Genomic DNA, 11,353 nt, shown 5'->3' on the forward strand with positions numbered 1-11,353 from the left:
CATTTAAAATTGTTTTAACTTAGTTCATCTGTTGGTAATGTGCATTCGTCGTCTAATGTCTCTCCTTCTCAAGTGATCCGTAAACATAACCTGTGATGAATATTTCATGTTCGTTCGTTTTTTGGAAATACGTTAGCATGTTAGCGCCGGAGTGTCACACTCACAGCAAGTATTTAATGTAGGGTTGAGCCTCATATTCGACATTAACAAGTATTCGGCACCGATAATATACAAATATACAAGTGAAACGGTGCGAGACCTGTCCTCATTATTATGGAAAAATGTGTGAACAGTGGGAACATTATACCCGGGTCAACCCGCCAATTTACATGACGTCGCGACTCATACAAGAAGCTTTGTTCGCACTCAATCAACCTGGCACAACATTAACAGACAGCGAGATAGCAAAAAACACTGACCATCGCCATAGTGTATGGACTATATTTTTTATGTTGAGTTAGATGAGGTATAAAACTAGTGATAGGTGATTGTTTTCATGTGTAGTGATATGTGTGCCGTTACACTCTGTATCCATGGCAACGCGCAGCAGTGGGGGTGGGGTGAACGGTCCCGCAGACTGAAATTGTAAAACGACTTCACTGGTCTCCGTTGAAATCTACGACGTCACTCTGTCCATTTCTTTTACTGTCTATGTTTTTTTTTGGGCCAATGGAAAAGGAGCTCTATGCCGTTTAAAATCGGGTCGACCCGCTTTAAAAAAGAAAAAGTATTTCATACTACATGAAAAATAATTAACCCAATTTTGCTGATAACGATTGTATATGTTTTTTTCTTTCTTTCTTTGTATTTTTTCTGTACAGGGTTACTTCACTTCAGTGTAGCACTTCACTTCAGCACAGCGCTGTTTGGGGCAACTGCCCTTCAATGAGGTGGTCCTGCAAGTGTTGCAATTTCTCCTCGCCGAACCAACGCACACTAATTGTCCATTATAAGCTGAAGCACTGTCATCAGGCAAGGAACTATCCTCTTCCCTGTGTCTATGCAGACTGTGTGTGCTCCTTTAGGACAGAATCATCTCTGAAAAAACATTTAACTAGAGACCATAGTCAAGCCCGTTCAAACCAGGTGACTGCAAGGTTAAATTGTGAACTGTGCAATTTTTCAGAGACTTGTAGTGATACACAGTATTTTGCACATTTGAAAATACACCTACACAATAAGGAAACTGTTAAATGTCCCTTTAAAGACTGTAGTTTTCAGTCGAGAGTGTACAGTACTTTTCGTGCACATAAGAGTAAGAAACATCACCTCTGTACTGTTGACAATTTTCGAGAAAACCTGTATCAAACTTTTATTCAAGGCACTTTAAACTCTGAAAGTACAGACTTTGAGACACATTCAGACGATCTAGACTTAACAGATGATTTAATAGAGGATCAAGATCTGCATGATTTACTTGAACACAAAATTGCATCTCTCTTACTGCGTATGCAAACAAATTTGCATGTGTCTAAATCAACAACTCAGGAAATAATAAATGAGCTTTGTAGTATTAGCTCAGTTGTAGAAGAGTGCACACCAAAAATAATTGAAAGTGTACTGATCAAGCATAATTGTGCAGAAAACAGTGCCGTCACTGCTGCTATAACCGAGATAGTTAAAAAATTAAACCCCCTAAGTTTCTTGTCAAAAGACGGGCCTTTTGGCTCTGAATACAAAAGAGAAACCTTTTACAAGAAAAATTTTAAAGTCATTGAGCCGATTGAATATGTTTTAGATGCATCTTCAAGACGGAAATTTGTTTATATTCCGGTTTTGAAAGTCCTGACAGAGCTGTTAAGTCGTAATGATGTGTTAGATAAAGTCTTGGAGACAGGACATATTGAAACAATTGAACACTTGTCTCAGTACAAAACATACAGAGATGGTCTATATTACAAAGACAATAATTTGCTCTCGTCAGAAGATCTTAGCATTGCCCTAGGACTGTATATAGATGACTTTGAAGTTTGCAACCCACTAGGTACATCAAAAAAAAAGCACAAGGTCTGTGCAGTGTATTGGGTGATTTCAAATTTACCTATACGATATAGATCATCTGTACAGTCAATCTACCTCGCATGTCTGTGTCATAGCAATGATGTGAAGAAATACGGGTATGGAGCCATTCTTGAACCACTGCTAAAAGACCTTGAAGTACTTGAGCAGCAAGGATTGTATGTTCAGAAATTGGGAACAACTGTTAGAGGTACTGTGCTGTATGTGTCTGCAGACAACTTGGGGGCCCACTCACTTGCTGGGTTTCATGAGAGTTTTAATGTTGACAAATTTTGTCGGTTTTGTTTAGCTAGTCGGCAAGATATTGACATTCACGAGGTAAAGGAGGGAGTATTTCCACTCCGGACAGTTGAAGCTCACAAACAGGACCTTCTGGAATTAAACAGACATCAGTTAGTTTCCATGAATGGAGTAAAGAGTGACTGTGTTCTCGATAGACTTTCTCATTTCCGCACAATCCAGGGCTTCCCCCCAGATTTTATGCATGACCTTTTTGAAGGAATAGTTTCACGGGAATTAAGTCTATGCATAAAGTCTCTGATATCCAAACATTACTTTACAATAGATGAGCTGAATTCCATCATTGAATCCTTCCCTTTCAAATTTACAGATAAAACCAACAGACCTCATCCAATTTCAAAGTCTTTTGCATCGAAAAAATCTATTGGTGGGAATTGCCACGAAAACTGGACACTGTTGAGGCTTCTGCCTCTGATGATCGGTCACATTATACCAGAAGATGACAAAACTTGGGGGATTCTGCTAGATTTGAAAGAAATAGTAGAGCTTCTAGCTAGTGGACATTTTTCAGAAGAGACATTGGCATACTTGGAGTGTAAAATCTCAGATCACAGGTGCCTATTAAAAGAGGTGTTTCCTGATTTCCACCTCCTGCCCAAGCACCACTTCTTGGAACATTATCCCGAATTGATTCGGAGATTTGGTCCCCTAGTTGATTTCTGGACCATTAGATTTGAAGCTAAGCACAGCTTTTTTAAAAGGGTGGTGCATGATTCTCACAATTTCAGAAACATCTTGCTCACACTATCAACAAAACACCAGCTTTCTTTAGCTTACCATCTAGACTTGCCAAGTCTTTTCAGACCTGATCTGGAAGTTGGACACACTGCAATTGTTTCACCTGATGCACTCGAGCACTCCATGAGGCGGGCTGTAGAGCAGAAATATGGAAATATAAGTCTTGTGTCTCTTGCAACCCATGCCTGCCTTTATGGCACAAAGTATTCAGAGGGTATGTTTCTGTCAGTGGGGCACACCAGTGGTCTGCCTGACTTTGGGAAGCTGGTTAAAATTGTAGTTGTGTCCAGCAAAGTGTCTTTCCTCATAGAACCATATCATGCATGGTACATGGAGCACCTGCGGAGTTATGAGTTGATGAAAAAACAGTCTTCTGAACTGGTGATTGTGGAATTACACGAGCTAAAATGGATATCAACCCCTGTATCCATACACAAAAGCAGGCAAACTGATGGTGACATCAAAAGTTTATTTGCTTCATTAAGGTATAGTTGGGCTGTTATTTTACTTTAAATGGTGTGTTACTCTTCTTCCTCTGAAAAACATGCAGTATAGGGATGCACCGAAATGAAATTCTTGGCCGAATACCGAACGCGGTGTTTCGCATTATTTTGCCATTTTTTTCACCATTACAATAATTAAATAGTAAAAATTAGCTTTTTACTATTTTGTGTTGCTTTTCAGAGAAATAAATCAAAATATCAAAAATACAATTTCAAAATATTTAACACTGAACATTTTTTTTAACATTCCAGCAGATATTATACAAATAAAGCACAATATAACTTAATAATATAAAATAATTAGTAAAATATAGGGATAAACCGAAATGAAAATTCTTGGCCGAAACTGAAAACTGAAAAAGAAAACCAAGGCCGAAAACCGAAACACCGAAAGAATTATGCCAATTATTAGTACCATTGTATTTATGGCTATGACCGTGTGCTAATCTTACTAAAATCAAGGCATTGTAATTGCATAAATTAATATTAAAGCTTCAAAGAAAAATCAATTATATTGACTTAAACTATTATCAATCAAGTATTATATTACTTCAATAACATATACATATATTATACTGCCTTTGTTTAAATTGTTTTATTGTTTACATTTTTATAACATTATCTTCTGGATCCATCAGTTCACATCATAGACTAAAAAATTCACATTTACAAGTCTACGCGTTTCTCTTCCAGCAGGAGGCGCTGTCAGACTGGTAGTACACAAAGCAGCGCCACAAATGACTTTGAAACGTGCAGCACTCATATTTATTCAATGGATAGCCTTTTAAAGTTTCATGGCAATTCTTGTCTTTCAGTCCCCACGTTTAAGACCATATGAAATCATTATTAATAGCCTACTTTCTTGATCCCTAATAACACTGCAGTCATCAACTGAAAATCTTATTTCAAGCTTTATTTCAAGATCTGACTTTCAAAAACAAACCTTACACAAAATACGTTTCTTTTTTTTTCTTTTTTTCTTTTTTCCACCATGTTCGGGGCACAATAAAAATATTAGGGGACTAAATGAATATCAGCATATGAAGTATAATCGTCTCTCATTGTCTTCGAAAGAATGTGCACATCAGATGGTGAAAGTAAGTTTTTACTTTTAACATATTGTGCACTTTTCACGTTGCTTGTGTGATATCCATTGGCTCACCTCCATGGTTTAAAACATAAATAATTTATAAAATAAGATACAGTATATAGAAAAGACATATCTTTAAACTTTTGCGACATAACACCAATGTAAAGACATTGTTTTTCACTCACTGAAAGCTACATCTCTCTGCGTCTCTCGTCATCACTGCACACACGACTGCAGACACATCCCTCTTGAAATGTCGGCATTACAAGTTTTGCAAATCGCTATCCGTGGGTCTTTCTCAGATATACTGAAATATGTCCACACAGATGCGTTGCTTCAGACAAGCACGTGCAAGCTGTGGTTTCTGTCTGCGTCAACATACTGTTTCGGCCGTGTTGTTTCGGTGATAAAAGTGTTTCAAATATTCGGTGGCTGAATATTCGGTGCATCCCTAATGCAGTATGTCCATAAATGTAAAAACACGATTTAAACAGAATAAAATGTGTATAAATGTTCATGTTTATTAATGTTTCTTTATTGTTCATTTTGTCTTTTCTTACATTTTTTCTTTTTTTCTTCATCTGCAGAGAAGTCCTGAGAGTTTCTCAGTCGCAAGAAGATGCTGTTGCGTGTGATCATTTCAGCACAGGACATTAGAAAGCTCCGCTTGGACTCTGTTCCAGATTCGGTTGATGGCCTGAAACTGGTGTTGAAAAACAAACTGCAGTTACACTCTTCATTTGACCTTCAATATGAAGATGAGGATTTCAAAGACTTCTGTAACCTCACGTGTGTTGAGGATCTACCAAAGGACAAGGTGACATTGCAAGTCATTTTCTGCCCTGTCTCTTCAGACTCAAGTTTGGACACTTTTAGCTCTGCTGTACCATCATCTCTGGCAGCATCCTCTTCAGCTCATTCATCATCTCCGACGACATCCTCTTCATTGAGCAGCCAAACAGAGTGCTTTGCAGGTCGGCGTTCACAGCAATGGCCAGCTTATTTTCCCATTCCCACCTTCTCATATGACGTTGAGCTGAAGCTCAGGCAGGGCAATGATGCTTTTAGAGAAAGTGGAGCACTTCTATCCATTTCAAGGGACATGAAGTCTCAGATTCTGCTCAAACTTGCTGAAACAATATATTTATTCATGACCTACCCTACACTTGAACATTTTGGATGTGTAGCTAAGGCACTTGTTGAAAAACATCCTTGCCTTACAGAACCTGGCTCCACATCTGGATGGTATGGATGGAAACATAGCATAAAGTTCAAGATGGGCAATTACAGACAGAAATTGAAAGGTGTGGGCTGCCGAGAACTGGAGGTTAATTCTGAGAAAAGAGGTGCTGGGGATACGCGAGGGAAGAGAAACAAAGTGAAGAAACCTAGACGTTCCGAAACAAATTTTCTTCCAGATCTCCCCCAGGGAAGAGACAGCAGAAGTCTTGAAGAAGATCGAGAAAAGATGGTCCAGGAGATGAAAAAACAACCCCAAACCTGGCCTACATCGATGATGCAATGAATGCCACATACGCACTGAGAAGACAGGAGATCGTTGAAGAGGAGCCACCTGTGGCCGAAATGAGAGTCAGATGGCCTGCCCTTTTTACTGAAAGACAGGTAAAATGTGTACATTTTTTTCTTAGTCATAGCAAAGTAGTAATGTTGTATTGTGTATATTGCAGGGCTCTATGCTAACATTCCTCCCGTTGAACATGTGCTCCTAAAGTGAAATATTTAGGAGCAAAATTAAAAATTGTTTAAGTAACATTTATGTAACGCTTAAATAATGTTGAGGGTCAAACGTGACCCATTTTTACATTTGATAACAGTAAAAACACCCTCAACAATTCAACTTATGACTAATTTGATGACTTCTGATGTGGCCGAGAATATAAAAACATGGAAATATTTAATCTTTTTTAATCAAGAGATGCAAGCAATAACTTGCTCTGTTATGACTAACAGAATATTTGACACATTAGACATAAATTGATATTTCCTGTAGGCCACTCCTATATGTTATGATATGAAATAATGCTTGAACTGATATGAATTACATATTTTTATTTAACTACTTAAATCATAGTAGTACATACTGATTTGTTAAACTTACAGCCTTGTTACTTAGCATGTATGAATTATCATGACAACAAAGCACTGACATATCAGTCTGATGTAAACATTAATAAAACTCAATAACCTGTCACACAAGCCAATCTGAGGACACAGATCGTTGAGGTTGAAGTTAATATTAATGAAATATGCACCTTGAGACAGGTCTCCGCTGTACGTCACATGTCTGACAACATGTCAGTTGTAGTGCTGAAATGTGAACATTTAGGTGACTTTTAACTTGAACTAAAACTGTAATGTTACTTCTCCACATAGATCGCCAAGGAATTCACCAGGCTCACTTCAATGGACATCAATAAATTCTATGAGGGTCTGGACAGCCATCTGCATAAACTTCTTCAGTTATTCCGGTTGAAGCGCTTCGAGGAAGTTCAAGACATGACATCCTTAATGGAGAGTCTCGACAAGGATGTAAGTGCATATTTGTTGTAGTTGTGGTCCACATTAATTGTGCAACCCCACTGAGGAGAGGGACCAGGATGTAGATTATGACAGACAGTAAACCTCTAATTAATGTACTTGGATAGGCATTTGATAATCAGAAAATCAGAGTTCTGATATCAGCTGAATTCACGTATTGTGTTTTTGCAGGCATCAAACCAAAGGAAGAGAGCAGCAGCTTTGCAGGGACTGCCATGGTACATGAAGGAAAATCCTTCTACATTAATGAAGAGATGTGAGGTAAGCAGCAAAATGTTTATTATGTTTATTGATACAAAAACTAGTTCACAATGGGCATGGTTACACATCATTTCAGGCATCCTCTGTGTGGATACACTATATAGCCAAACATGTCTAAAGCACAGGCAATTTTTTTTTTTTTTTTTGTTTTTGCATGAAGCCAACAGATCCTGGGGAGGACTTCATCAAAGGAATGGTGATTGGAATCCTTTTGGTTGTTGAAGATGTGAAAGAGCCCCTTCCAGTTTCCTACAACGATGTTGCCATTGTCATTGAGGAAAAGATTGTCATGCGTCATCTTGGTGATGTACCCAATGCTTTTGTGAACCTGATGGGCCTGCTGTACATGCTGAACCTTGACTATCCAAAAGAGATGAAATATACTTTTGAGGTGATTCAGCGCCTGTTCATGGGAATCGGGTCTGAGATGTGCACTTCCAGGGTTCACTCTCTAAAGAATAAACTGCTCAGTTAGAGGGATAACTCAGGAGGATGTTTCTGCATTTGGCCATGAGGAAGAATTCTAATTTTCTTGCCATTTGCTAAAAAAGTTTGTCGAGACAAACTTAAAGTTTAAATTAGTTTAAGTTAGCTTAAGTTAGTTTAAAGTAGTTTATAGTTTAAAGTAGTTTAAAGTTTAAATTAGTTTGAAGTAGATAGAAAAACGAGTTTGTTAGTTTAAATTTCACACACAGGCACGCTCACTAACTCTCTCTCTTTCACACACACACACACACACACACACACGCTCACACACACACTCACTCACACACACACACACGCACAGACACGCTCACTAACTCTCACACACTCATGCACATACAAGAACACACACACTTTCTTTCAAACACACACACACACACACACACACACATGCTCACTAACTCACACACATGCTCACTAACTCACACAAGCAATACAAATGTAGTAAGAGGAAATAAATGTAAAGCCCTTCTGTGGGTCACAACAGTTTATGTTTTTATGTTCTAACATATGTCTGTTGCTCTCTGTGGAGGAAATGTCACTTGCAGACACTAAATTGTATTTTATGTTGTAGAGCAAACATGAACAGAGTGGAGATTTCTGTAATGTTTGAACGTGTTCATTTTCTGGCTGACATTTGAGCAAGTTTCTCAGAGATACATTTTTTTTTTTTTTTTTTTTTATACAAATCTTTCTGCAATTTACTGCAGCAACTCTGAACATCCACAACAATTGACTCAGTTGAATTTGGAGAGTTATTGTTTTTCCCCAAAGGAAGGCTGCACTTATTTTTATGTATTATATTATTATTTGTGGAACAGTGTAATTTCAGTTAGTAAGCAGCCCCAAGCAAAAGTGTGTTAGAGAGTGTAAAGGCAAAATTTTGAACATGTCCCAAGGAAGGTCTTTTTTGATTTCTCAATTTTAAAGCAAGGCTGGGTGAAGTTGGACTTGTTGGGGTTTTAATAAAGGTCCTTATTGAATTGGATTTCATCTCTTTCATCTCTTACTTTTTATATAATTTCATCTCTTTTCAGCTATTTTTTCATGTGTTAATATTTAAGTTTGACTGGCCAATTCTCATGTAGATTTTTTGTAGATATTAGTTTGCTTAAATTTTTGAAATCTAGCAATTTCTGTAAACTCAAGTAACTTGGCAATAGAGCATGAGAAAAAAAAAAAAATGTTGCCCTAACTTGATAAAACAAGTTACACCAACATCTTTTGTAGTTCTCTCAAGTAATGTTTTCCAGTCCACATTACTTGATACAGAAAGTTGAGTCAACAAATCGCAAGTTGTATCAATTATGTATTCCATGTTTAGCCAACTTGATTCACCGTTGTAGGAACTTGATCAAATAAATTCAACCGACATCTCTTTAAGTTATCTCAAATAATATTTTAAAGTCCAACTTACTTGATACAGGAAGTTGAGTAAACAGACGGCATGTTGCATCAATTCATGTTTTGAAGTGTAATAAACTTGACACTATAAGTTGACTCAAATTAACTCAGTCAAAGCAACAAGATGACTTGACTTAGTTAAGTTGAGTCAACTAATCTTTTTTTACAGTGTAGTATTTGCAAAACTGCATTTTTCCATCTCAAAAATAAAACTAAATTACGATCTATGCTCTCAATGTCAAATGCTGAAACATTAATTCATCCGTTTATGACTTTTAGATTATTGTAATGCTTTATTGGGTGGTTGTTCTGCTCGCTTAATAAACAAACTCCAGCTGGTCCAAAATGCAGCAGCTAGAGTCCTTACTAGAACCAAAAAGTATGATCATATTAGCCCGGTTCTGTCAACACTGCACTGGCTCCCTATTAAACATCGTATAGATTTTAAAATCTTGCTAATTACTTATAAAGCCCTGAATGGTTTAGCTCCTCAGTACCTGAGCGAGCTCTTATCACATTATAGTCCCTCACGTCCGCTGCGTTCTCAAAACTCTGGCAATTTGATAATACCTAAAATATCAATATCAACCGCGGACGGCAGATCATTTTCTTATGTAGCGCCCAAACTCTAGAACAAACTACCCTACACTGTTTGGGATGCAGACACACTCTGTCAGTTTAAATCTAGATTAAAGACCCATCTCTTTAACCTTGCTTACGCATAACACATCAACATATTCTTATAATTCAAATCTGTTAAATGATTGTTACGCTGCACTAATTAGGTCAACTGGAACTGGGAACACTTCCCATAACACCCGATGTTCTCAGTGCATCGTTAGAAGAATGGCATCTACGCTAATATTAGTCTGTTTCTTTCTTATTCCGTGGTCACCTTAACCACCAGATCCAGTCTGTATCCAGATCAGATGGTCACTGCAGTCCGCCGGATCCAGTCCCAACTGAGCCTGGTTTCTCCTAAGGTTTTTTTCTCCATTTGTCACTGATGGAGTTTTGGTTCCTTGCCGCTGTTGCCTCTGGCTTGCTTAGTTGGGGACACTTTCTCTTCACACGTATTTTATTTTATTGTATTTGATTAACTACCTTTATCTGAAAATTGAGTGTTTATTGTTGCCCTTGGCATTGTTGATGTACTATTTCCTATTTAATACTGTACAGCCACCTTGTCACAATTCTGTATTAAAGGCGGTATATAAATAAAGGTGACTTGACTTGACTCCAATTCTGTTCTCCACACGGCCACAGCAGATATTCAGGTGCCCCATCCCTAGTCACTTCTATTCGTCAACGATATCTTTCAAGCTGACAAAATCTGCTGTGGGCTTGAATGTCAAGTACAAGATTGGAATGACCGGCTGGACGTACACTGATGGCGCCTAAATATCAAGAAAATTGAGTACATGGAGTGCGGGCCCCAGACTGATGGGTAAATTAGAGTTACAGGGCAACCAGTGAACAAGGTTACCGAATTTAAATATCTCGGTTCTCTCATCAGGAGTGATGGCGATTCCCTCTCCAATGCATGTGCATGGGTCAACGCAGCCTGGCACAAATGGCAACAAGTTACAGGCATTCTCTGTGACCGTCAAATGCCCATACAACTTAAGGGTGAGATCTGCAAAACCATCATACACCCAGTCACGCTATATGGCTCCGAGTGTTGGCCAACCACCACCAAGCATGAGCAGATTCTCTATATGGTATGGAGATGCTCAGTTGGTCTCTCGGTCTCACGCAATTTGACCATGTCAGGAATAAAGTTGTCCGAAGGCGAATGGGCATGGGGCCCTTACCCGACAAGATGTGTGAAGCCCGACTACGCTGGTATGGCCACATCATCAAAAGCGACGATGATACAGTGACGTAAACAGCCTATAATCTATCACCACCTGGACGACGACCATGTGGTCAGCCAAAGAAGCGGTGGCTCGATCGCCTGGCAGAGGATATGCACTTACTCAATATCACCCCTGAG

General features: G+C 38.4%; 1 protein-coding gene across 1 annotated transcript; it reads left to right on the forward strand.

Moving 5' to 3' along the window:
* Positions 1–6,171: 6,171 nt before the first annotated feature.
* LOC127157930 (uncharacterized) lies at positions 6,172–8,256 on the forward strand. The gene is made up of 4 exons (XM_051101104.1): positions 6,172–6,273; positions 7,045–7,200; positions 7,381–7,470; positions 7,631–8,256. Exons 1-4 carry the CDS (start codon positions 6,172–6,174, stop codon positions 7,943–7,945), a joined length of 663 nt encoding a protein of 220 aa, XP_050957061.1. The 3' UTR covers positions 7,946–8,256.
* The last annotated feature ends 3,097 nt before the right edge of the window (positions 8,257–11,353 follow it).

The sequence above is a fragment of the Labeo rohita genome, unplaced genomic scaffold (genome assembly GCF_022985175.1).
Source record: "Labeo rohita strain BAU-BD-2019 unplaced genomic scaffold, IGBB_LRoh.1.0 scaffold_126, whole genome shotgun sequence".
Classification (NCBI taxonomy): domain Eukaryota; kingdom Metazoa; phylum Chordata; class Actinopteri; order Cypriniformes; family Cyprinidae; genus Labeo; species Labeo rohita.

Bases quoted from the DNA above. Each gene is read 5' to 3' on its own strand.
- LOC127157930 (XM_051101104.1), top strand. From the start codon at position 6,172: ATGAATGCCACATACGCACTGAGAAGACAGGAGATCGTTGAAGAGGAG. The intron at 7,201-7,380 runs GTAAGTGCATAT...GTGTTTTTGCAG, and splicing joins TGGAGAGTCTCGACAAGGAT to GCATCAAACCAAAGGAAGAG. The intron at 7,471-7,630 runs GTAAGCAGCAAA...TTTTGCATGAAG, and splicing joins CATTAATGAAGAGATGTGAG to CCAACAGATCCTGGGGAGGA.